Source organism: Anser anser, assembly GCF_964211835.1.
Source record: "Anser anser genome assembly, chromosome: 4".
Lineage (NCBI taxonomy): Eukaryota > Metazoa > Chordata > Aves > Anseriformes > Anatidae > Anser > Anser anser.
Window position 1 is genome coordinate 63,062,175 of NC_139724.1, and position 27,302 is coordinate 63,089,476.

Genomic DNA, 27,302 nt, shown 5'->3' on the forward strand with positions numbered 1-27,302 from the left:
TTTGTGGCCAAGTTTAGAAACAACATTATTTTCCCAATTGTATTGAAGGGGGGTGTCTATGCTGTATGTCCACACAACGTTTCACGAAACCTTCCATCTGCATCTTCATCACGGGGCTTTGCACTGCAGTGCCAGACGTGCGGAGATGCCTGGGTCTGCACAGCCACATACGCTACCTGCACGGCTCCTGGTCCACGTCCTCGTTGCTCTCTCACTGGCAGAGGTCAGGCAAAAAATGCGCTGGCTTGTCTCTAGCCATTTTGAAGTAGTAGGTGCTTGCAGGCTTGGCTTAACCTGATTGAATCAGAGACGGGTAAGTGATGGCAGACCTGAAGGTGGGGTAGTGCTATCTGGGGATGACAAATCTCTTGAACTGCAGATGTAAGACGAGTTCACTTATAAACTGAAGAAGCAGCATTGTTTGTGTCTCCCAGACCACGGTCTCCTTACAGATAAGGTTTCTTCCCCCCTCCTTCACAAGGTCACAAAGTGCTAATCGTATCTGAACTCAGCCTGCCAGTTCAAAGAAGGGGCAAATCAAACCGGTGGGCTTCACAGCAGAAAGTTTTATGCTCTGTCTGTAGCAATCTGTTCTCCCCCAGCAAGCAAAAAGGTGCAAAGCTCCTCAAGAACACCTGCTGAGCTCAGCGCGATGCTGACCAGAGCTGCTCTGCTGAGGGACCCGGCTCTGCCCAGCTGTGAGAGCCGGGCTGCAAGGAGCACGGCACCACTGCACGGGATCTGCACTGGCTGCTGGAAAACCACTCTGATTTCACCATCCCTGGCAATTTAAATGTGTACTGCGTGAAAAGTGGAGTTTGAGAATGGTGAGTGGTAGCCAGAAGAGGGAGCCTGTCTTCCTGGGAAAGAGGACACGAAGCAACTTGAGGTCAAACCCTTCCCTCAGCCAGAACTGCCTTTGGCTGTTACTGGGACGAAACTGCAATGCATGCCAGTGGCCGTGGCGGATGAGCATGGGAATTCTGCAAGAGCTGTGGAAACAGTTTGCATCTGTTGTTAATGCTGAAAAAAAACAAGACTAGCAAGCTGTGACAAACTATTGCTTTAGCTCTGTCTTTTGGCAGCAGCCAGTATTTTCAGGGAAGCTGAAGAGAAATACTGCTCTTTAATGGGAACACCTAAAGGCGCAGCTCTGTGTGCAGGGAGTGAAACCCCTAAAGCCTGCCCCTGTACCCCCAGCACTGTTTCCTAGAATTGGACCACATGCACAATGAGGAGCATTTAGTATTCCCTGCATGTTTCTCCCAAACTTCAGCACAACAGCAGTTGTACTCCGGAAGAATAGCTGAAGAAACTATGCGTATAAATGACTTTTGAGCACCGCGTACACCTCTCTGCCAGGAAACACGTGCTAGGTGAGCACCATCAGGACAGCAGCAGCAGAAATACCGAGGATTTTACTGCACACAGGCAGTTACACAGCCTTATCACCAAGAGGTGCTGTATGAAGTACTTAGGAGTGGCTCTTGAGCAAGCAACTGCAATAAATACAGCGCCTGAACGTTTTTATGGTTTTGGAGAATATGCAAATCTATGGGATAAAATCTGATTGCATATGAGGTGCTTATAAACCCATACCACAGACAGCAACAGTCCTTCCAGGAACCTCACTGACGTTGGCTCCAGGCCCTGTTTCTAATCAGAAAAGATAAGAGCATGAAAGGAGCCAGCTGACTGTGCTGTGTCCACAGCACCACCAACGTGAGGGGGTATGCAAAAGGCACCTCTAGGATTAAAGCTGCCCCAACGGTGCAGGTGTCATTGCTTGGTGGCATGTCCACAGCCTTGCCACATGATTTATAGCACGCTGTTACAAAAGCAGAGCCACGTGGTAACTACAGACTCGTGGCCCCCATCCGTGATGCCTAGAAATCAGAAATCCCATATTAATGTGTCAACAATCCCTCTCCCCCCCCCTTTTTTTTTTCCAAAACCAGACAGCTATTCCAGTCTCAAAACACAGCATTCCAAAATATAGCAGTAGCCACACTTGCTAACCACTCCAATGAACAGACTGCTACTTTCAAAAAACCGAGAACATTGTCAAAGACGTAACTTAGATGTCAATGGCTTTGGTATAAAAAAGTTAAAGCATGAAAAAATGTACACGAGTTTACTAAAAGCAGAGCTTTTTAAAGGAATGTGCATGTTGGTGTTAGATTAAAAGGGCACGAACAGACTATGGACAGATTTACAAGGAAAACAGATTTCTAACCATGGCAGTGAGGTTCCTGTAGCAGAAGTAGCCTAAGGCTACAAAAACCCTGCCTGAGTATAGGACACAGCTTACAAGTGTGCCTAAGCTTCTTCAGTTCCATGTTCCTACTCCGTTTCTTTGATTAAGTGCACCAAAGATCCCACGCAACGGAAGATCCAAGGCCTACATCAGTGATGAAAGAGCACGGGATGAAAGACAGAGGGCTCTCTGATGTGTCCTAACGGCACTGGCTTTATCATCAGGAAGTGCCAGCGATGAAAGCAGTCAGTTGCATTACAACATACACCGACCTCAGTAGGATCAGAAACGGGGAATATGAGGTTAGGTACCCAGAAAAGGCAGCACCTAGGTTTTACTTCTCTGTGCAGGAACCTCCTGAACATTTTGGGTGCATGTAAATGAGCATACTTTTTTCCATTTTCAGTGCTCTCTCAGATAGATTTTACATTGTTTCTTTAAGAAAGTGAAAACAAAAACAACTAGAGAAGTCACTGAAGTCATTGAAACTATTAAGCATTGTTGGATTAGGCACAGCACAAAATGCTATGCCTTGAAAAAAACAATCTTTCAGAAAACTTACAGTCATGTGTTTGCAATTATTTCAAGAGTTTTCTTGAAAAAAAAATAAGCAAATGATTCTCTTGTGTTTCAGATTCAGATGGTTTTGTGAATGAAAATGTAATAATTTCACATTTAAATGTTGAGTCTATCCTTTAATAAGTTAATACGCACTTTTAGAAACCTTTATGTGACTTTGCAAAGACTTCAGGAGCTTTTTAAATTTTATTTTAGAAGAGAAGCCGCTTCACCTACACTGCAGCCACTCAGGTGTTTAACATAAAGCATGCACTTAAATCTCTGCGTGCTCAGGCCATGATTTTCCATCTGCCCATTCCCCTCTAAAGCTGAAAATCAGCTATTTCATCCAGCCCTGAACAGCGGAACCGAAGAGGAGACCAAATCCAAGCAAGTTATGTACAGCTTTGTTTCCATCGGCTCAGTGTCACACACATGAGAGGTGACATTGCCTTTCTGGAGCCCAAGAGCAGGATGGTCCTGTCACTGGGCTCACTGTGGTGGAAACATCTACCAGAGGCTTACTGAGGGCACAAACAGGGTGGCTGGTGCCACAAGAAACAATGAGACATCCTGGCTGCTCTGTAACCTGTCCCAAGGTGTTCGGCATCCCCAGTGCCCACGGGGAGCCCAGGGCTCTCCTTACCTTGTGCGCTGCCTCTCACTGAGGGGCTGGAGAGCAGAAAATCAGCTCTCAGCCCTACTTGCTGGCTGGGACCAAGGAATCCTCCTCCCTGAGCAGCTCAGGGTGTGAGGGCACCTGGGGCTGCCCACGTTGGCCATCGTACTCCCGGCACTCCTCGTGAAGCTGTGCCGGAGGCTTTGCCCCGCGCTAAAAGCATCTGTTTCAAATAACCCTAATACATTTCCCAACACACTTCTAACATCTCTGTCCATCCCATAAATACGTGGCAATCCTTCTCCTCCGTCCTGGGTAGTTTTGGCGGCGTGAACGCAGCGTTACACACCACAGGACGTTGGGCAGGTCGGATGTACAGCAAATTGCCTTCTCCTCCATACTCCGACCTGTTACAACCCAGCTCCTGTTTCAGCTGGCTTTAAAGGGGTGCCAGTACGTGTCCGTGGGCGCCTCCTGACCCGGGATAATTACAAATATCGTCCCTTCTGCAGCTCCCCACCACCCCAAGCCCGTCGGGTTTGGCACCACGCCGCCCCCACTCACCCCAGCGCCGGGCGCCGCTCGGCCAGGTAGCTGTAGCACCTCCCCAGCACGATCTCCCGCAGGCTCCTGGTGGTGCCCCTGTCCTGCCACCTGAGCGGCTGCCCGCCGGCCGCCTCCCTCCCCGGCATGAAGACGGAGGCCAGCACGACGGCCAGGACGAGGGCGGCCAGCAGCAGGGCGATGCCCGCCAGCAGCACGCCGCGCTGCCGCCTCCGCGACCCAGGCATGGCGGCGGGAGGCAGGCCCCGAGGGGCAGCGGCTTGGAGGCCCTGAGGGGCAGCGGCAGCTGCGGGAAGCCGCCGGCCAAAGCCTCCCCTCCGGCCAGCTCCCTCCGGGAGGCGAGGCTGGAGCCCCCCCGGCCCCGTCCCGCTGGTTTTAAGGGCGTTGTTGCCGGCCCCCGCCTCGCCTTTCGCCGCCCTCTGCGCGGCTCCCCCCCAGGAGGTCGCCGGGGTGTGGGGCCCGAAGTCCTCTCCCCGCGGCGTCCCCCGAGCCCTTGTGGCGGTGCAGAGGCCCTTGCGGCCACCCGCCCTGAGCTGGTGTGCGAATGAAAAGCGAAATAAATGTGTTTCTAAACGCTAGGCGTTTACAGCAGGCGATTAGTGACTTTGCGGTTGTCTTAAAAGTCCGGGGTAACTCATCAGCAACCAACGGGACGCTTTCTGTCTGACCCTGCGAAGAGCCCGGGCTCAGCTGGCACACGAATTTCTGGCAGTGTGTCAGCTGGGGTGTCTGAGGGAAGCTGGGGGAATAATCTGCTGCAGCAGTCAGCACTCAGTCCTTGTTCTCCCCTCCGCGCAGCACAACTCTGCTTCCCTGGTCAAAAGCCACCATAAAAAGGCTAACATCTCTACAGCTAAACAAAGTAAAGTACTGGATGTCAGCCTAATGTTAACTACGAACCCTTAATAAGTGCTTACAAAGCATCAGCTTTAAAGCAAGAAAGGGCCTTTGGGACACAGCTCAGAACCAGGCAGTTCTGAAAGACCTGAGACATGCTCTGACCAAGCCCTTCACTCTTAAACAGTATTTAAATATATCAGCTGATTTTGTATTTTTTATTATTTTTTTTTTATTTTTGACCCATCCAGTTTTCAGGGAAATGATGCAAACCTTGGGAGGGTTTTTCTCAGAACTGAAATTTCAGTTTCGGGGCTGCGTATGTCTTGCTAACAGTGATGGCTAGATAAGAAGTGGACAAGAAAATGCCTCCAGTCAGCCATACACCTTCCCTCATCTGAAAACAAGATTGCCAGCTGATAATTAGAGAGAAAAGTTAAATAGCTATTGTGAATGTTTATTTTGGTAACTTTATAAAAACGTATGAACAATCTGATTTATGAATAGGAAAATGGAATTTAATTCTCTGTAGAATAATAGCTAAAGTTGCCAGGATATGACCCATGGCCCATCCACTGACTGCTTGTGTGCCCTCAGTGGACCCTATTGCAGGTTCTGGAAAAAGGGCAGGAAGCTCTATATGAGACAACTAAGTACAAACGAGCTCATAAAGGAAGTTTTTTCCCCCATAATCCTTTCAGTAAGCATACGGCTTTTGCTTTGGCAGTCCCAAGTTATTGTTCTTTTTTGTTCCTTGTTTACATTGATGATAATGTAAACACGAATGCCAGATATTCACATTTGAACTTTCTGCCTTTTTTAATAAATTATTATACACAAGAGAGGTTATTCAACTGCTTTTATTTTCCTCTTAATGTTTCTGTGCATATGTTTCCAGCTTGCTGCTCTTCAGTTTCATTAACTAAGGAAATGCCACACTGGAAAAACAAAACAGAGCAAAACAACTAGTTATCCTAAACAGTTTATGCAATAAAATTACAATCTCTGCTTTTTCAGGGTGTTGAAGATACTCACCTTCAGGAAGTCTAAAATCAGAATATTTTTTACAGTAGAACAAATGGGACAGTTAAAAAGGTTTAAAACTTTTTAAAAGCACCCGATATGAAAAAACTTTTCCTTTTGTTCAGATGTGATGTTGATTCATTAAGAATAAAAAGGCAAGTGGAGGCCCGGTCGCTCCGGAAGCTGTCCTTGCTGTTGGTTTTGTGACACCTCGAGCTACAGGAGGGATGGAACAGACAAGGAAATGCCAAGCCTCCTTTCAGCAAGCCTCTGCAGCCTGACCGGCCTGAGGAAAGCGACAAACAGAGACGAGGGGGCGGCAGGAAGGCCAGCGAAGTGCTTCTGGTGTTTCAGAAAATGGGAGCTTCTTTCTCAGTATGAACGTGAGAAGGTACTCGCGCCTTACAGATGTCCTGGCACAAGAGGGTTTCCACAGTAAGTAAGATGATAATGGTGCCTTAGCAAAGAAGGGTTGAAATGGTATTTCCTGAACAGGACGGCATGAGAGGAGCACAGAGAATGTGAGATGAGGGAGGATGAAGGGACATGAACAGCAGTTTGTTTTACAAAGGCCTTGCATCCCCTCAGGTTTGTGGGCACTCAGCTGGAGCTCGCTTCTTTCCTAAGCAGCTTCCTCAAGACAACCACCTTAACCTACCTGTATCCCACCAGGGCATCAGGAGGTCAGCACCCCCAACACAACTGTAAGGAAATGCACATTTAGGATTTCCCCTGAGATTGCAGTGAGGTGCTCATGGATCTGCATCCTTCTTGAACTGGTGTGCTAGTGGCTATTTGTGCCTTCTCTAAGGAAAATGACATCTTTTACAAGTGCCATGTCTGATAAACTCCAGTATTTGGAGCCCTCCAAGCTATGTGAATTTCCAAGGTAAGTCTAAACTAATACTAAGTCAAGGTGTGTCCCCTTCTCTGCCGGAGTTTACACTGAATCCCTGGGAGGATTAAAAAGTGGGTGTAAAAGATGAGAAGACAGAACTTCAAGCACATAAATGCCAGCCTCTGCTTTGATACCGTGTATTGCAGCAAGAGACTTCTGTAAGAATGGAATTGTATTATATACAATTTACTAGCCTGTATTAGTACAGCTAAGTATACCATGAGAAAAAAGCAGCTAGCTTCCACTGCTACCTGGAAGTACTGTGGATTGTATTTTTGACCCAGCAAGGGATAACATACCACCCCCCAGCCATTCTTAAGGTCTGGTCATTCAACAGTTTGATTTATCATTTTTTTTTAAACTTTTTATTACAACTGTAGATAGTCCTAGCACCCCAAACATGGCTGAGGACACAAATAATCCTTCACAGCAGAAATATCCCTCGCTGATAAAAGGTGGTGTGCAACAGGTGGACGGAACCAGTCCAAATCAACATTAACCTGCAAACATCAGTAAGAAAAAATATGTTGTGCATCTTTTAGGTGCCCAGGGTTAAAACCTGCTTCTAGAACTTTGTTTCTTCCACAGTGAGTAAAAAGTTTGATAGAAGTATTTTTTGATTGTGTGGTTTGCCTGTGTCCTGGTTGTTCTTCAGTTGCTTCCATTTCTCATCTAATTGTGCTCAGGTAGAAACAGAAACAATGCCACTGCCTTTAGTGGGGTTGAGCTTAGTTATACTAGCAGTAAATTTTTCCATATGATAGAAAAAAGGCTCTTTCAAAGGCTACACAGTTTATGAATCATGAAGAATTATTTCAACATAATGCACTGGATGAGGATGATAGCGTGGTATGCGGTGCCACTAATCACTGTGGACACCTGTAATTGCTAGCTGCCAGTGCTCAGCAGAATTTAGGAATAAGGGAATTTGAACTGAAAAGAGCAGAAGCTGTTACAATAATTGAAGAAATCATTCCTTTCACGGCATTTGTTGGAATAGCAATGATTAGTCTTCTCATAGCTTCCCGGTTTCACAGGGTAACTGCTGTCATAACATTTAGAGAAGGTTTGAGATGAACACTGAAAATAAAATGATAAATGGGCTGGGACAAGAAGAACAGCGAGTACAAAGTGACAGCTGTGAAGAGCAGCGTGCCATCCAACCACACACCCGCTGCTGCAAAACAGGCATTTGTAACTCGGTGTCTCAGCACCCAGATGTCTCAGTCATGCCTTCTGCAAAGGCCATATCCACTACCAGGAATGCCTTGTGAGCTTGTTGATTGGGTGAGCAGTCTGAAGATGGTTTGAACACCAGCACTCCCTTATCCCAAATCTTTTTTTTTTTTTTTTTCAGCTGGTTGCCATTATCCAGCTGCCTTGTTCAGCCTGTTGTTATTGTCTTGCTCAGTTTGTTGTTACTTGACACAAATTTCTACTGACTGCATTTGCTTCTGCTGGAAGTTCTTTAAGATTAGTTATGATGACAAAATACTTTTCTGTGTGTTAAAGTCTGAGTATCAGACAGTAGGGAGTTAATCTCCTCTGAACAGGATGGTGTAGCTCCCATTCACAGCAACACATACCTTATCTGTGCAGAAAAAAAAAAAAAAGGCGAATCCCCAAACCATCCAAATTAGTTGAATGTGCATGAGTAAAATAACAAGAACAGAAGTTCTGCAGCCCACTCCATTAGACTTCGGTTGAAATTGGCCCATAAATTCACAAGTCTTTGGGAGGGAAGGGACTGACAGATGGAGGAATGGACAAGCAAACGAAGTGCTTGCATAGGCCTCCTTTCGTTTGTAAACCAGGCTCAAGATAAATTATCTTCCCACTTCCCACTTGCAAGGTTGCAAAACCATTCTGCAACAGCATCTTTGCATCTTTACAAGTGATGCAAAGCTCAGTGTGGAGGTACAGAACGGTGTCCTGGCATTGCTAACTCTGTGGGTCAGTTCACTACAGCAAGGCTCCTCCTGAAGTGCAATATAAAATCTAGCTGATGAATGAGGTAATTGGATTTCATACCTTAGTCAGCTAATCTGATATTGCAATGGGTCATCATCTTGTTTTTTTTTTATCTTCAGCATTTTTTCAATTCTTTGAAAACAAATTGTATGCATTTATCTACCTACCTTGTTGCACACAGAAGATACTTGAAAATTCTTAAGCCCTTTCTGGCTTTCCGGTGTGGTTTACATGCAGAATGCAGGGCTCTGAGCACATCGAGCAACACTGTCCTGTTTTAAATTGTGCAGTGAATGTAGAGATAGACTTTGCTTCCTCTAAGCAACTGAAGCTGAGGGTTTGATGCATTTATCTTATGACCTTGTTCCAATGTGTTAAATATCTGTCTTCTTTGAATGGTGATTTAATTTGTACCTGACCTAGGTAGATCACTTGAACAATTGCTAACACAGATGGACAACTGACCTCTGCATTTAAAGATGCGTGAATTTAGTTGCATTTTCACTTTTTATTTTAGACACTTGTAGCTTTTGAAATCTGTAAAGTTTCAGACCTGACTCTTCTGATCATCCTGAAAAATCATACAGAAATTAGTTGTGCAGTTGGCCTGGAAAGTGACGATGTTGTGTGTATGGGCGGGTTTATTCATTGCTACTGAATTTTGTTTGAGGAGGTGCCCCTGAACTAATTAGTTGGAAAAATCAGTAATGTCTTAATTGTCACCTGTCTCTGAGTTGCTAATGGACACCTCTGAATTCGTTAATTCACTGATGTTTAAGCACCCAGGGGACATTTCAGTTCAAACAGAAACACCATTGGATCTTAGGCATCCTTACGTTTAAGAAACATAGGACAGAAAGCAGTTTGAAGTTGCTTTCCCAAGCCCAGACACCTGTATTTTTCATAAAACTGACTTTGCACTCTGTGGGTGTTCTGAATATGGTCACTTCATTCTCATTTTTGCTGTAAATAAGGATACGATCTCACGATCAGTAAACCCTCAAGCACTTTTCCTAGGAAGGCCGAGAGGTGTGCAGGGAGACCACTGGCATCACGTGCTGTGGTACTTGTTTTCACTGGGAGGATAGAAATGCCATGTCCCATCACTGTAACAGCTGTGGATGCGTGCACGTTCTTCCATCCTGATGGCATGTTTTGGAGCTACTACCCCTGCAGCATGCGGGTTTGAAGCTGCAAAGTTGGCTGGCCTGCTTCAAACACAGGTCGTACCCTGGGTTCTGCAAGCCCATCGGTGCAAGCTGCTGTACCCGGAGTGTGATAAATTACCCTGTAAAAAGACATCATCTAGTAATTATTTGCACTCTGCACACTGAGGGACTGCAGGGGATTTCTGTCTCTTTCATCTCCATCGCTTCTAAGCAGCCTGTTTTTCCACATGGAAGTTACTCGTTTTGTTTCATGCGCTGCTGAGGGCTTTAAATGGGGGAAATGAGAATACTAGATCAGCCATGCTGACAAGCACGATGCCTGCCTCTCCTCAATAAAGCATTCTGCTCTCTCGACCGGAATGTACTATTTTTTTCCTATGTGTTCTCACGCATCGAGAGAGTGTGGGAGGACCAAATGTCACCACTTTGTCTTATTTTGCCAGTGACCTTTTCATCACCCTACACACACACTTGACTAGATGTAGTGTGGCTTCTTCTAATCTCAAGACGCATGTGGGAAGTTGAGGGGAGAAAAGGAAGGAAGGAAGAGAAATAAAGAGAAGAGGGAAAGCAGTATCAATAAAATCTATCAAATCAGTTTCTGCTTTTTGTGTAAATAAACATGAAGACACCCATACATGAGGGGTTCAATGCTGGACAGGATCCCGCGACTGATGCACTGTTTTTGAACTGCAGAGCATGAAAAGGCCAACACAGCAGCCCAGGACAGGGCAACATCTAAAAGGAGAGGCCTTTAAGACAAAACATTCCTGTGTTTGCACAGACTCCCAGTCATTTCTCCCTCCTCCCTACCTCTTGTTTCTCAGATAAAATACTCATGCACTCGAGGGGCAGGGAGGAGTATGTCTTAAGGCAACCAGCATGAAGCTATTTCATTCCTGTGCGAGCCACAGGACGGTCTGGTCCATCTGTATGTCACCTGTCAGAAATGCAACTGGGAATGAGCTTAGATGAGCACAGGACAGTGCAAGAGACCTACTTGGGTTGCTCAGGGAGATCTTCCTTCCCTCGCCCCTGTTCCCCACTGGCTCTTGCCACCTTCCTCCAGTCCCTGCATCTGCCCCACTTGTACATTTTGTCTCTGTCCGTGCAAAATCCACCTCCCAGGATACATCAGTCAAATGTTCTAGTGTTGGGCACCAGCACTTGTCCTTCAGTGACGTGGTGCAGCTGGGGAGCGGAGCTTCGCTGTGTTTTGTTAGGGATGAATTGGCCCCACGGAGTCAGAGGCCTGTTTCTAGATGTTAATCAGCAGCGTGGGGAATTTTATGACTGGAACTGACAGATAGTCAGAAATGACTACTTCGGAAATGTTGAAAAACGGCCTTGTGAAGGAAAGGAAGATTCAGACCTGGAGATGTGCAGGAAGTTGAAGCCGTGGCAGGAGTCCAGCCTGGCCAAAACGGGAACTTCTAACTGAGCTTAAATCTTGGAAGAAAGTGTGTAGAGGGTGGACGGACTGTCTGTGAGGAATGTAAAATAATTAACTGCCCAGGCTGTTAGGTTATGTGATAAGGCTCATCTGCACGCCCATTGTCTCTTGTCAGAGAGACAATGGTGGGAGGGGAAGCCCAAATAATTCCCTGCCCAGCTCCTCCCAAGCCTATCAGCTGATGAAAGGCCCACCTGCACAAGCCTGGAGGAGCACGGGGACACAAAGGCAGGCAGGAACACAAAGCAAGGACTCCTGAGGATCAACCCCCTTATCTGGGCTCCTGCCAGGGCTGTCCCAGCAAAGCCATCAGCCCCCATGTCGAGGTGTGATACCCATCGTGCTACGAGTAGGCCTGCAGCCCTGGGGACTCCTATGTCCAGGTGCCAGCAACTGAGGAGACTGGGATCCAAGGGCCAGCTACTGGTTAGACTTCTGAGGCTGCTGTTGAAGGAATCCATGTTGTACATATCTACATGTACACATATTCTCACCAGCAGGCCTCCACCCTGCATATGCAGACATGGAGTGGTTGCAGCCTCGCCTCTTTGGGGCTGACATGGACGTGCAGGGAAGGTATTAAGAGAGCCAAACCTGAACTGAAGTTAAAACTAGTGAGATGTGCAAGGGCGATGCAAGAAGGGCTACCACGGGCACACCCACAGTGGGAGGACCACCAAGGAAAATAGGACCTGCTGCTCAGTGGGGCAGGGGACCTAGCCTCAAAGTAAGGGCAAGCTGGCTTATGTCACCGCAAAGCTGCTACTGCCTTTGAGAGGTCCCTTACAAACAGTATGATTCTCTGATTTTGCGATAATACTTGCAGAATACAGCCAGATCTTCTTGCTATCTAATGAATATGTAAAGAAAACAAAGAACTTTATCAGATAGGTTTCCAAAGATACCAGGATTTAGGGAACAAGACAGATGGAAATCTAGCTAATCTTTCCTTGAAGACAATACCTGAAATCAGTTATGTATAAAGGCAGATCTTCAGGTAGCTTAAGGCTGACTGTGAATGCAATGTGTTGTGGAATATTATTTGTGTTGCTTAAATTAGAATTTGAAATGTCCTTGATAAACATGTTAGCTGTCAGGTTTTGAAATGAACACACCCAGTATGACTGATTGCTAAAAATCTATGGACAGCTAAATATGTTATAAAAATAAAGCTGTCTTGCCAGTTAGGCATTTGTATTATGAAAACAAAAAGGGGATAGTACCATGTATGACAGGCCTTTCCAGAAAGAAAATATCCAGTAATTGCCATTTTTGGAAAACTCACAGCATCATTGCACAATGTGAGTTGGAAGGGACTTCTGCAGGTCAGCTGGTCCCACCATTTGCTCAACTCACGTGCAACTTCAAGCTTGTATTAGGTTGCTCAGGGCATTTTCTAGCGGAGCTTTGAAAGCCTCCAGAGATAGAGAATCCAGAACCTCTCTCAGCAAGCTGCTCCACTGTTTGACCACCTCCATGGTGATTTTTTTGATGTTTGAACAGAATTTCACTTGTTGCGCATTTTAACAATCGTCCCTAGTTTTTGTTGAAAACTAACAATCATCCCTAGTTTTTTCGTTGTGCATTCCTGAAAAAGAGTTTTGCTTTGTCTTCTCTAAAATGCCCCTTTACATAGTGGAAAAAAAGCTATCCTTTCTGAATAGTTTCATGAATCTTCTTTTGGAAGATTTGTTGCTCTGGCGTACAGAAGTGTCTCACAGACAGTCATGACATTCAGGCTTCTACAGTAAAGTTTCTGACATCCATCCATCAGTCATTTCAAAAATACTTTATGAAATGTGTCCTCTTAGATAACTATTTTTGGAAGAAATAGGATGAGATTAAACAGCTACAGCGTGGCTGTGACAGGCTCAATTCCTATCTTCTGTTTTCAACTGATTTCCATTCAAACTGATTTATTAAAGCAGGAATGGTTGCAGGCTCTTCAGTTCCCTTTGAGTCCGAGGATACAATCTCTGTCTCACCCTATTCCATCCTTCCAAATGTCCTTACTCTCAGATGGGATGTAACAGAGAAATAAAGGAAGCCAAGTGTCTTTTCCCCTCATCAAGCATGATGTATTAGTATGGAAGATAAAACTTTTATCAGTAAGTGATAAATTTTCCTTATTAGCAAATAAGTTTTCCAAACCTTTCTGATTGTCCACGTAGGTAAGGTTTGTTTGTCTCTGTATGGGAAATTATTGTTATTTGTTTTCCTGTGAAGTTCTTCTGCAGTCCAAAGTAATAATTCAGGGATGTTTTGAAAGGCTCTTCTAGTTGTGGATATGTTAATTTTTCTAAAAACCTTTCTGATAAGGAAACTCCTACTAAGCACTGCATAGAAAACTAGCTCTGATCTTTTCATGTTATTGTCTAAAAGGAGACTACAGAGACAGCATAAGGGATGAGCGATTTTCAGGCCTCATAACAGAGCTTAAGATCCTAAAATTAGTGGCCTGCTTTTTCCCTTGGTGTTGTACGCTACCAAAACGGCACTGGAACTACTCAGTTTTAAGCTGCTTCTTCCTAGGACGTGATTTATGGACACTCAGATTTATTCAGTAGCATCAAATATCCGGTGAGATAGACTGACAAGAATGTAGATGTACTCCAACCTTTCTCAGAAGTCACAGCATCTGTTCTGCACTCCATCTTTCAAACCTTGCTACAGTTTTGACTGCCTTACAAATTAACATCGTTACGATGGGAAGTGCATTTAAAGCTGACATTCTGGGGAAGAATGTTTGGGAATAGCTATCCCTTAATAACTCGGCATACTCTATTTCCTTTCCCGGTGTGTGATCAGCACTCGTTTCTTTACTTGTTGCTGTGTGAGTTCGCTTGTAGCCAGTTGGAGTCACGACAGCTGGGGCTGTATGTTCAGGGTGAGGCAGGGTAACAGACACTAATGACCAACATTTTTCTTTGTCTATTGCGATCAAAGATTTCAAAGGGTCTAAAAGGTTTTCCCCCTTTAGACCAAGCTTCTTCCTCCCATTTCTGTGCTGGTTTCCCTTGCCAGCTCTCCTGAGTGTCAGGCCATCTGCTCCTTCCCCTTCACATTGAAAGCTTGGCACTTTTACAGGTGCTTCATAAGCTTTTCTGCTGCCTGAAGAATTTCCTGCTGCCACCAGTGCTGCTTTTTGCATTTTTCTGTTTACAATTTCTTTTGCAGCCAAAATGGCAGCTTTGTAACAAAACAAATTCATAGCTAGGGCTTGTGCAATGCACGAAGAAATCCCCTGCATACATACACGTTGCTGGTGGAGTGGACGCACGAGCCGTGGAGTAGCTCCCAAACAGCACGAGGAAACAAGTCACTTCATTCTTCTGCATCATCTTCACCTTTTTTGATACAGCTTTCTACTTAGCCATGCCAGAAAATAATGGCCTAGATCAATTTTTAAAGAACGCATTCAAGAATATAGTGTTTAAAGCACTGATGTGCAGAGTGGGAGACGCAAGTTTAAGGAATCATGCATTCAGCATGAATCAAGCTATCGAGAAAATATTTTTTGCTCAAGCAATGTTTAATTTATACAAAATGGAACAGCTGAAATAGAAGGGATTGCAAGAAAGTGAGAGCTATACCAAAGCTATCATCTAGGAATTAGGGATCTTCTGATTGTGTGAGCAGGCAGCTAGCTTGGGGCTACTTAACAGTCTGATGAGCTTGCTGTACTTTTTTTCTGCTTTTACTTTTCAAAGTTTAGGTTAGTGCAGAGTGAAGACAAATGGAGTAATCTCACCAACTTTCAATTGCTTGTTTTCTGGCCATTACTAATTATTATGCTGCTCACATGTTCTGGCACAAAGTACCCAGCTGGCCACCATCCCACTGAGGCGGCCAACAAAACAAGGTTGATATAAAGGTATGTTAGGCAGGCACAGGATTGTATAAATTGCAGAATTCTCCTGAAAGAACTCTAGGGAGTAGGTCTGCCACTTGGCAGGGATCCATGTGAAAGAAAAACATGAAACCTGAAAAACAAGATCTTTACTGGTTGCCAGCTATTTTGTAAAATATGCTTTTGTATATATGTGTTTAAATATTTGTCCAGGATTTGATGCTGTGCCTTCCATGTTTATTGGTTATTCTTACTGTGTCTTACTGTAGATTCTTTTTGTATGATACATGCCATATACTTTGCTTTTATAATCACTCTTTCCTTCTTTTTTTTAACCCCATGCTTATGGGCAGTGGTGACAAAAAGTTCAAGGTGACAGTCAAGTGACTTTATTCTTCTTCAAGGAAATACCAGCTCTGGATTTTCTTGCATCTTTCATTAAACTAGAGGGAAAAGTAAGAATGAAGCACGACATACGTAGTCCAGCATGTCTTAGTTGTGATTTGAGACTGCAAGACTAAAATTTGGAAGGAATAGCTACTTGTGCTCAAAACAGCAGAGTGTGACCTAAGGAGCTTTTCTTCATCATTACCCTAACTTAGTTAAGAATATGCAACACCTGCCATTTTCTTAGCACAGCTCTCTTGACTACCTGTTGCAAATGGGAAAAAAAGTCTTCCTACAGTTTAGTGGTCCAGTGTTTGCTAAATTCTTGACTTATCATCCTGGTTTACACCTGCAATACCTGACATTCCTTGTTAATTATTCATTGAAGCACTTGTTAGTATCTGATATCAGACCATGTCATGTATATCCACTAACAGATGCCCAGGCAAACAGAATTACTTTGTTAATTATTGTAACTGATGCTATAACTCAAGTTACTCCAGACAGATGGTTCTGGAGGATCCCTTCTGTCTGTACTTTGGGAGCTTACCAAAGCAGAGTGTGGAGGTATTCCTAGTCAAACAGTCACGAGTAAAGGACTAATTATGTTACTTTAGTAGCTATTACCTAAAGGAAATGCATATTATTAAATATAATTTCCTGTTTCTTTTTCCTGTTATAAAATGTCCATCATCATGCTTTTTCACTCATAGTCTGCTAAATTATGAAATAACTCATCTGAACTGAGACCAGATTCACCTTTGCTGCAGATGGCAGGAAAGAGAGCAAAGGCAGGTGAGGAGGGGGCTGCCTGGGCAAGGTGGATGCTCTGGCACGGTGTGAGGGCAGGGTCTGTGCTGTGCTCCCAGGCCCCAGTTTCCTCAGCCCCTCTGCTTGCCAGCCTGCACTTGAGCTGCACTTGAGCTGTAGTGGGGTGACAGAGTCTCTTGTGAGCTTGCCTTTGTGATTCACAGAGAACTACAGGAACTCAGCTACCTGCAAAAATTAGCAAATTGTATTCTTCCTCTCTTAAGTACAATGACAAGTACATTTAGACAGGGCAGAAGCTGGAATTAGGAAAAACCTGAAACTCAGAAAAAATACTGTAAGCTGCTTGAACCACCCTAGCATTTGCCTAAATTAAGATGCCGTGCCTCCCTATACTGAGCTATTTTAAACCAAATTTCTTGCCTCTGTTAAAAGCACCCTTCTTCCAACTTACATTCTATTGTTGAAGCAGAATACACCAGAATTATTTCTAGCAGATCCAGTTTTAAAGAAAGCTATCATAGAAGTTCCCTTCCTCTGAACAACTGAGTACTGTGCAACTTCTTGAGGTTCCAGTGGAAGTTTCACTATATTTGAGATTGCTGATTGGAAACACAGATGTGTCAGCTGAATATCTCGTCAGGCCAATAAGACAAAAATAAACGCCAGCAGTATTAAAAGGGCAGAGAGGTGAACAAGTTGTCCTTGCTTTATTCTCATTAACACTTACTCCAAAGCACTCAAGAGTTTGCATTTAAAAGTAGTCAGAGCGGGCATGAGCAGATGTATACATGTGCATGCACAGACATGCTGAAAAAATAAGTTATTCCGAATTAGAGTTCTGCTTTTGTCAGATACAGTGACATGAACACATGCAGCAGAAACAAAAATAGGGTAGCGGAAGGGAGATTATATTTACTTGCATATAGGAATGAAGAGCGTGACATAACTGAGTTTTTGTGGTCCACAAAATGGGTGAAGATACAAAATACTAACTTAGTATCAGTAGCTTCCACAGGTCTGTCTGTGTAAATGCAAAGCACCCCGTAATGCTATGGTGCATGAGGCTTTCGTTTGCCAGGAGTAGTTGGGTATTGACAGATCTATACAGAATTGTGGTATCAAACTGGATTCAAAATGAAGTGATAAAAACCATGTTTTCATACGAAACATTTCCCCCCTTGAAACGTTTTCCCCCTTGAAGCATTTTCCCCCTTGAAATTCAGTTCCAGACCTGAATTCGTGTCTGCAGACAGCTGTATCTGCAGTACTGCTAGTACAAATAGAAATGATCAAAACATTTTGAATCTGTTTTTGAACCAGCCTGTTGAGCCTTAGCAGGCATTTAGACATGATTCCTCCAAATGTGCCACAGCTTTTACAGGAGACATTGCTAATCACAGCATTTACCAAGTGTTAAGACAAAGCACAGACAGGGCTCATTCTCACCACATACGTGTAAAATGTATGTGTAAATAGCCCTGTTTGCATGCTGTGTAGTTGTAGAAACAGAAGAAGAGAGAGAAGGGATTCTCTTGCTCACTTTTTGTTAGGAAATGACCTTACTGTTTCTCACTTTGCTTTTTGCCCTGCTAGATGCTAGATGCACTGTTCTTTCATACTAATTAAAAAAATTAAGTTAAACTCAGAACTGATCCATACTCAGCTCGGCATCTGCTGCCTTTAAGATCTGGAGAAGACTATGTATCTAAAATTTTGCCTTCTTTTCCCAGCTATATTAGTTGGTAGGCTAAAAAACTTTACAGATCTTGCCAAGCTTTTCCTGCAAGTTTGAAGCACTTTATTGGAAAGATATTGGGAAAAATAAAATGCTGGTTTTGCTCCTGAGTCGATGTAATGGGAAAGGAGGCAAGAATATTAGAAATAAGAAAACACTGCAGGAGGTTTCTGGGTATGTTGGTCTCGATATAAGGTCAAACAGTAAAGAACCTCAAGTCATTTGCATTGAATCTATCCTGCTGTGCATCCTGCAAGTTTTAAAACAGAATTATTTATCACTTCCTGCAGTGTGTTTGGTACCATGCATAACTGCCAGGCATGATTGCGCTGCTGAAATTGATAGCGTCCAGAGGCTGAAAAGCTCACATGGGCCAGAAAGCAAAAGCTGGCCAGTGGGGACGCTTGGCTTGTGGGTGGCAGTTGCCTGAGAGCCATATGCCTTGCTGATGATATTCAGTTACTCTCTGAATCCCCCCACCCACACCGTAGTACAGTGGTCAGGACAACACTAGACCGAAAGGTGGCTTGGACACCTATCTGTGAGCCTGACGTCAGTCATTTTGCAAGTTTCTGAAACACACAAGAATCCTTTGAGCTTGAGCCCTAATCTAACTCTGACACAGGCAAATGCAACTCTGTATGTTGTGCAAATGGATTTGCACAGGAACCAATTTAAAGATTATTACGGGAATGGAAACCAGGCAAATAAGCAACAGCAACATATTTCAGATAGTATCTTTCAAACATTTAACCTGATATAGTTGTACCAGGGACCGAAAGGATGCAAATCTACTACGAAGTCCTAAATTAGAAAAACTGAGATAACAGGAACATTCTATCACAATTTCTTAGCAATTAGCTAATACAAACACAAATAAATAACACAGAAGCTAACAGAGAATGTGCAACAAAATTCCAATTATTTTCTAAAACAACAACTATTTTTTTCCAAAGATTTATGTGTCATCTTAGTAGCTGGATGCCCTAGTAGTTTAGATGAACATCCATCTGGAACATAGATAACTTACAGAAGTAACTCAAGAGACCTTCAAGATGGCAGCTGCTTTCTTCTCAATATATTCTCAAACACACTGAGTCCACTGAAAGCAGACAAATATCTGACCTGGCAGGTACTTGTCTGAATTCGATATGCTAAACACCTTGTGCTAGAAAACCTGTGGAGCCTTCTAGACCCGGTACTACTGACCATATTACCCGTTATCCAGTGGCAGGGAGATAGCCAGCTGAGGAACAGCTGTGGGGATGATGAAGCAATTGACAGTACATGGTAAACCTGGTAAACAGAATATGCGTGGCTTGCATATTCTGTAACTATCATGTGTATAACTGTTTCAGTTACGTTTGGCTCAACTGGTAGACTATGAAAATGAGTTTAATTTTTCCGCTGTCTCGCTTATTATATTTTGTACCAAGTGAGCATCTGAACTCATACTTCCTGCTCCCACTTCCCCTTCTCAAAGCATAGTTTTCAAGGCCAAAATAGTAGGATTTAGTTGTTTGGGAGATGTATGGTGGACATTGTTTAGGTTTTCTTTGTGAACTCTATGAACAGAGAGAAAGTATTATTCTCAGTTTCATTCTGGAGGATTGGGATAAGATGAAACAGCAATGGATGTCTTCTATTCAAGAAAAGGAAATGAAGGGTGAGGCTTTCTAGCAGCAGATTTTTTTATGCTATTAGTAGTTGATATCTATATAGAATTATGCAGGGTTTTAATATGCAAGTTTGCCAGTCACAGAAGTAGGGTGAAATTGCAGTTAGAAATGAATTAAAGCCAAATTTATAGCCAGCTAAGACAATAGAGAATATGGATTCAGTTGATTATCTCAGTACTCTGAAGCAGATCTGAATAAAAAGCCTAAGAGAGAAACAAACATGAGCTTGTTCCAGCTGCCTCCTCTGTCTGAAGATATAGGTCTTCTTTGTGCTGGTGGTGCAGATCTGAAGAAAAGAAAACAAACAGGATGTTCACAGCACAAGGCTGAGTTAGGATTCTTTTAAATACCAGAGGTTTGTTGCCAAAGATGAAGTTTGCAGTCCAAGTGCTAAGCTAGAAGTTTCTTTATAAGCGCTTGCCACCAGATTCCCTTTAGCTGTCATGACTTTATAAATAGGGTATCTGTGTGCAGAACCCTGGGAAACTTCTCTCTCTGTTGTTTGTCCATGCTACCTGAGCCTCCTTATTGCTCCATGTCCATGCACCATCTCTGGCTTATACCTGAGAAATGTATAGAGCTCTTCTAGAGAGAAGCAGTCCTAGAAGTCTATATTTTTAGAGTGCTTGATACAACAGTATCTGGATCCATTTCTAAGACTCCCTGACATTGCAAAAATGCAAGTAATAAATACCACTACTAATAGGTTGCATTAGGCTTCCTTTCTGCTTATGTTTGTAAACCATCTCTGCCATCTAGTGGGCGTCTTTTTACTTGCATGTTTTCTTCAAAAGGGTATCAAAGTCAAAAAAGAAGTCTGAATTTTGGCTCATCAGGAATACAGCTCAAACCTGGAGAGGAGTTAAGGGCCACTATCACTACCCAAGAAGCTCCAGGCAAACCGCAGCACCTTCTGGGCCATCCCTCTGCCACGGCCCTCTCCCTTGGAACGCCGATGTAACAGGAGCTGTGGTGACAAAAAGTCTCTTGTACAACTGATGTTTCTGAGCTCGGGACATTAAGCTCTAGAGGATGAGAAGCCAGCTAGCAGTATTGTAACAAACAGCCATAGTGAAAGGGGATGCACTGCAGCCTGCATGCCTACTGTCAGTATTTATCATTGAAGTATGAAAATGTCGTATGTGTACACACAATGCAAAGGAAGCCTTTTCTTAACAGGTATCATAAAACCAGAGGGTGATAGAGTGACTTGGGTTGGAAGGGACCTTAAAGATAATCCACTTCCAACCCCCTGCCACGGGCAGGGACACCTCCCGCCAGACCAGGTTGCCCAAAGCCCCATCCAGCCTGGCCTTGAGCACCTCCAGGGATGGGACATCCACAGCTTCTCTGGGCAACCAGGACCTCACTGCCCTCATAGTGAAGAATTTCTTCCTAATACCTTATCTAAACCTACCCCCTTTTAGTTTAAAGCCATTACCCCTTGTCCTATCACTCCACTCCCTGACAGAGTCCCTCCCCAGCTTTCCTGTAGCCCCCTCTAGGTACTGGAAGGCCGCTCCCAGGTCTCCCCAGAGCCTTCTCTTCTCCAGGCTGAACAACCCCAACTCCCTCAGCCTGTCTTCACAGGAGAGGTGCTCCAGCCCCTTGATCATCCTTGTGGCCCTCCTCTGGACTCATCCTCATACGTCCACGTCCTTCTTGTGCTGGGGGCCTCAGAGCTGAATGCAGGGCTCCAGGTGGGGTCTCACGAGAGCAGAGCAGAGGGGGAGAATCACCTCCCTCGACCTGCTGGTCACGCTACATTTAATGCAGCCTAGGATACAGCTGGCTTTCTAGGCTGCAAGCACACATTGCCAGCTCATATTGAGTTTCTCATCAACCAACATCCCCAGGTCCTTCTCCTCAGCATAGTGCCTTAGCATAGTTTCCAGGAGGATCTGCTTCATGATCTTGCCAAGTACAGAGGTGAGACTGACTGGCCTGTAGTTCCCTGTGTCTTCCTTTTTTATCCCTGTTTAAAAACGGGGGTTATTTTACCCCTCTTCCAGTCAGTAGGAACTTCAACGGATTGCCACGACATCTCAAATATGATGGATAGTGGCTTAGCAACCACATCCACCAGTTCCTTCAGGACCCACAGATGTATCTCATCAGGTGCCATGGACTTGTGTACCTTTAGATCCCTTAAACGTCCTTGTGGTGAGATATATGCTCTTAACAGTAACACCACTACTGACCAAACTGTCCCCATGTCAGCTAACGGACCATCAGAGAGGAAGAATCCATCTACAGAGAAAACAGACCTAGAAGATAATCATCAAATAATTTATCTAACACCTGCTTAAGGCTCTTTCGGAAAGGGTGGCTAATTTCAATGAAGATGCTATTTGTTGCAGAGAAGTGATTTGGGGAAGAGTGTAAGCATTCATTTGTGTTAAGTATTTCAGATACTTAAATTTCAGAGAGCTGCAATGATTTTTAGCATGCAGATTGGGAAGCTCTGTCTTGATCAGGGATAGCATAGATATGAAGTGTATTAAACCTATTGCATTGCCATGCACACAAGAGGGAATGTAAAGCTCAGGAAGAAAAGAAGCAAGGAAACTTTTCCTGATGAGGATGATTACGGCCAAGTCCTTGACACCTATGAACAAAAGCCTTATCATTCACTGACAGAACAAGGAAACCCTGTTTAATCCTCTGTGCAAGTGGTATCCAATAAAAAACAAGTGCCTCAACAAGCCAGAAACAGGCTGATTTTAATATCTACTACCTAAAAGGATTCTAGAGCTATCAGTGATTTCTAAAATGCTGCTGTTTTCATTGCATGTTTATAGGTTGGTGCTGGGATATAATTTGGGTGTAAATGTTGTTACATAGCAAGATGAGTAAAAACTTTCAGTGACCCACAGAAACAGAAGAGTACTCTTTTTCTGTAAGGGTGTATTAAAAACTGAACTCATGCTATGGGAAGCGATATACATCTCCTTTTTTGTACTAAGTGAAGCACTACTGCCACACAATGTCCGTTCAGAGACAGGCAGAACGGATCCAAACCTGAGCACAGGAGTCGTGTGCTGCCATAACCAGGGACAGCAAATCAGGCTTTTGATAGCAGAGATAATCATTGCAGCATTACACGGGTTTTAACATACAAAAGATTTGCAAGTGCTTGAATTAGGGCAGAAAGGGGAGTAGAAGATAAGATGTGGACAAATGTATGGATTGTGAATAAAAATAATAAAACTGGAGAACAACTTCTACACATTTATGTATCCTGCAAGTTTCCAAACTGTGAGGAAGTTTTCACATTCAGATGTTCAAATGTCTTATGTGTACCTATACCTGTAACAACATATAGTTTAAAATACAAGTGAAAACAGACCTCTTTCCTGTAAAATTAAATGAAATACATAATAAATGAATTTAATACTCTTTACACAATAAAAAAATATATATATTTATAGGAAGGGAAACAATGAAAACCTAGTGGGGGAGTGATGCTTGCTAATTAAAAAAGGCTTATCTTGGATTTAATCTGCATTTTCTGCAGATAACCTACTGGACCAAAGTAAATGTATTAAAACGTAGAAATTGAGCTTGCATGCAAAATGGAAGATTAAAAAAACTTTCTCAAAATTTGGAACCAGAAGCTCCAGTAGTTGGAGAAGTGTTCTTTAGTTCTATTGTCATTTGACATACAATTTCATTATTTTTGGATGAATATTTATGAAAATAATTCAAAATTTTGAGTAGATTTTGCAGTAGAACACTGATATTTACAAACTTCATTCATACCATTAGTGATACGCAGTGTGATTGTGTGATCAAAGAGAAATGATTAACACCTAATTTGCAACAGCAGTGACTCACTGTGTTTTGTACACAATCTGTAGATAGAAATTGTTTACTTAACACAGAGTAAGCAATAAACTTAAGAATAATGCATATTGCTTATGGATGCTATATAGATGGTTGAGATGGAATCTGTTAATTGTCGACTTCTGCATTATTCACTTGGCTGTAATGACACTGGTGATGTACTGAACTTCTTTTACTTACGATGACAGAATACAGTTAGAGTCATCAGGATAATCCACGCAGAGTAAGAACACTACAGGCCTGTGAAGAGATTGTTTTATTTGCATCTTTCAGACAGAACACTAAAGAAAACAAATGAAGAAATGAAACAAACTCAAAAATATTACCTTGTCTAAAGCTTCCCTTCAATGATACCCTGTGAATAACTAAAGCTGTGAACACTAGTGTTAATTAGTAATTCTGCAGGCATTCAACACTTTTTCAACTATTGCTTAAATTTTCAGTTCAAATGTACATTTTACTATGAATAGGTACACGAGGCCATCTTCTGTGTCTAACATTGGATAAGTATAACGTTCCCCTTAATTGCACAACTGTACAACAAGATGCAGTGTTTTGCTTAATTCGTTGCTGGAAAATGTTAAGTCTGTAGTACTTAGACATTTGTACTTAAGTCTAGTACTTAGACATTTGAAGCTCAGCAATAATTTAAAATAGATCAGTTGCTTCTGCAGATACATTTTATTTATGAAGGATTTTCACTTACTTGTAATTGTCAGTGCAGGTGACATCATAACCAAGGGTTTTCAGTCGGTCTTCTAATATCGTTACAGTATTTTTTCCACAGGAATCTCTGTGAGAAAAGATTGTAATATTATTGCATGCCTCTCATCATGTAATTTCCTTTCATTGGACTTGATGGAATTAGTAATGTAAATCCCCATTACTTTGTCTCTTCTATACTCCTTAACACACACAGAAAACTGATGCACATTCCTATTTATAATGCTTCATTTGCTTATAGTTGTTTAACATTTTATATTCAGTTTACAGAGACTGGAGCTTGTTATCAGCTTCTATAGCATTTGCAGATTCCGTTAACCAATACTCCCATGTTTCTGAGATTTCACTACAGAAACAAGAAAAGATATATAATTTAGAAAAATAATAAAAAAGACTTTAATTTTTAATATTCTTTGGCAGGTGTTTAGTTGGTGATGGAGTGGATGCTGTCTTTACAGAATAAGCTGGTTATAACAAATTTGAATTATTTTTGTTGTTAGAAGCTTGTCCTCTTTCTTACACAAAACAATACTAAAACAGGAGACAGAAAAAAAAAAACACAAACAAAAATAATCCTAAATGCTGCTTCTATATCTAGCACCATTTTTTTTTTTTTAATTGGTCTGATTAGCAAAGGAAGCTTGGCATAGTACAGAACCTACTGAGACCTCTAAAACGTGAACCAATGTCAAGTATTAAGGTCTCTCACTTACCCATTGGTCAGTAAATACCCATTACTAAAGAAATCGTATGTGGATCAACAAAATCACTGTGAAAAGCAATTAATAAGATACACAAATATGCCCATGCATCCAGACAAGCACAAACATAGATTCCATAGCACTACAGTAACATACGTGATCTGGATTGGCCATGCCAAAACGTAATGAGAGAGAAGCAAAAGGAGACAGGAAAGAGAACAGTGAAAGGGAAACGACACAAAATGAATGCATGCAACTAAAAGTTGTGAGATGCAAGAAGAGCAGCGTCACACCAGGCTGCTGGTACATCCAGGTGACACCAGGGACTTAGTGGTGGATAAGGTGACATCTGAGGCTGTTTTTCTGGTTCTTTTCAGCCAGGACCAGCTTTAAGAGCAACGAAGAGTCACCATATGTTATATTAAATTGCAGGGACTGTACAGATTGGAGTAAAACTTACTTCCTCTACTCTAACCCCAATTCATCTGTGAAGGATGACCTCCTCTCTCACTCATGGAGAAACAGCAGGACCAAGAACTTTCCCTATATATTCTTAGGGACCCTTGCAAAAGTTATAATAAATAGAGAACTTTATTTTTACCATTAATCAGTCCCAAAACAAGCCTAATTTCTGCCCTGATGACTTTATTTTGTTAACTTCAGAGTCCATTTTCCACCATGTTTCTTTTGAAAATCTTCTCTTGGTCTTGGCTATTTACCAACAGACTATTCTGCTTGGACTTCTTTTTTTCTTCTTTGGTGTATTTTTTAAAATAAAATTAACAGCAGAATGAGACCTGTTAAAGCCTTGATTTTAAGTATTGAGACAAGACGAGCCCTGTTGTGGTATTTCCGTGCTTCTACTAACTTCCAGAACAGTTAAGATAGGTGAAAATGAAAAGAATGTATTTGGCAAGGCAAAAGAAATATTTCACATCGGCACTTAATTTCAAACTCAGTTTCACTCTTTTCATAGCAAAACTGCATGTGCTATATCATCACTTAAGGTTTGAGATCCACACATACATATCTCAAACTAACTGAGTGGACTCCAGAACTAATACTACGATTTATTTTTATTTTCTCTAATTCTCCTATTTATACAGTCTTTGGGAATGTCGGATTGTGCATTCTCTGTTAGTGAGAGCATCTAAAATATTTTTAGTTTAATTGCTATGCAATTGTAATAAAAGAGAAAACTAGGGTAAAATTTTAAACTGGTTGAAAAAGGAGAAATGAATTGTTTTTAGACGATACAACTTACCTATCTGGTCCTTGAATATCATCCACAACCCAGATGACAATTTTTGAGATCTTATCTTTCTGGAGATTAGGTATTTCATAATCTGCAAAAAATCTGATTAAAAAAACCCAAATTATTAGAACTATACGGAACGGGAAAAAAAATCCCTTTGCCGTCAAATCTCTTTTGCAGTCAAGCCCCTGATCCTGCTGTAGGATACGAGCTTCCTTGATTTTACATTTATATCTTCTGATTACAATCAGACTCAACACAGAGTTGAACAAATCTGATTCACATTCTGAATGTCCACAAAGTGAAACACTTAATCAGAAGTTTTGTTTTCTATATTCTTATTCTCAGAGGGTCTCAGCTGATTAAAGTTGTAACTTAAAGGTGAATCTGAGTGAGCTGAACTTTAAAGTGCAAAACCAAAAAAAAAGCATTTGTTATTTAGTCAGGAAAGATCATTCTTATAGTTAATATTCTTAGAGACAATACAATTCTGTTTTAAATAAAATATAACAACAGCCACGAGACAAATACATTTTTAGATATGAAATCACAGAAAAAAATAACTAGGTATTTGGTCTAGGAATACATAACACTGTAAGGGAGAAACTTCTATTGTCTGTCCCTGGCAGGAAGAATCTTCCACTTTATTGCCTTGTGTAAATTTACTTTGTTAAGTAGTTGTATAACAATTAAAACAGGATAATATAATGGCAACTAAATCTTCTGACATCAAATGGGAGGTGCCAAGTCCAATGGATTATTTTAATGTCTGTAACTGATTTTCTCGTGAGATGCAGGTATTTTAAAGCCATGGATTTCTAACCCTTCCAGCAAAGACGTACTATAATGTTTTCTGACCCTTTCATTGTTCTTTTTCTTTCCCCTCACGGAGCTTGTAAGGGCTGTGTTTTCACTGCATGGTTGGTGCAAGGCTGAGCCTAGGTGTGTGCTCTAATTTGCCTACCATTTTAGCATGTTAATTTAAACTTTCAGAGAAGTGGAAGGT

The 27,302-nt window shown here is 42.4% G+C and overlaps 1 protein-coding gene across 3 annotated transcripts in view; it reads right to left on the reverse strand.

Annotated features, from left to right (window-relative positions):
* Positions 1–27,302, reverse strand: part of BST1 (bone marrow stromal cell antigen 1) — a 55,691-nt gene that overhangs the window by 19,721 nt on the left and 8,668 nt on the right. For all 3 annotated transcript variants that reach the window (XM_083834747.1, XM_083834748.1, XM_083834749.1), the window contains exons 6-8: positions 26,306–26,398; positions 24,324–24,410; positions 23,798–23,857 (exon numbers count right to left, since the gene is read on the reverse strand). In XM_083834747.1, the coding sequence (XP_083690873.1) occupies positions 23,798–23,857; positions 24,324–24,410; positions 26,306–26,398 (240 nt within the window). The remainder of the gene's footprint in view (positions 1–23,797; positions 23,858–24,323; positions 24,411–26,305; positions 26,399–27,302) is intronic.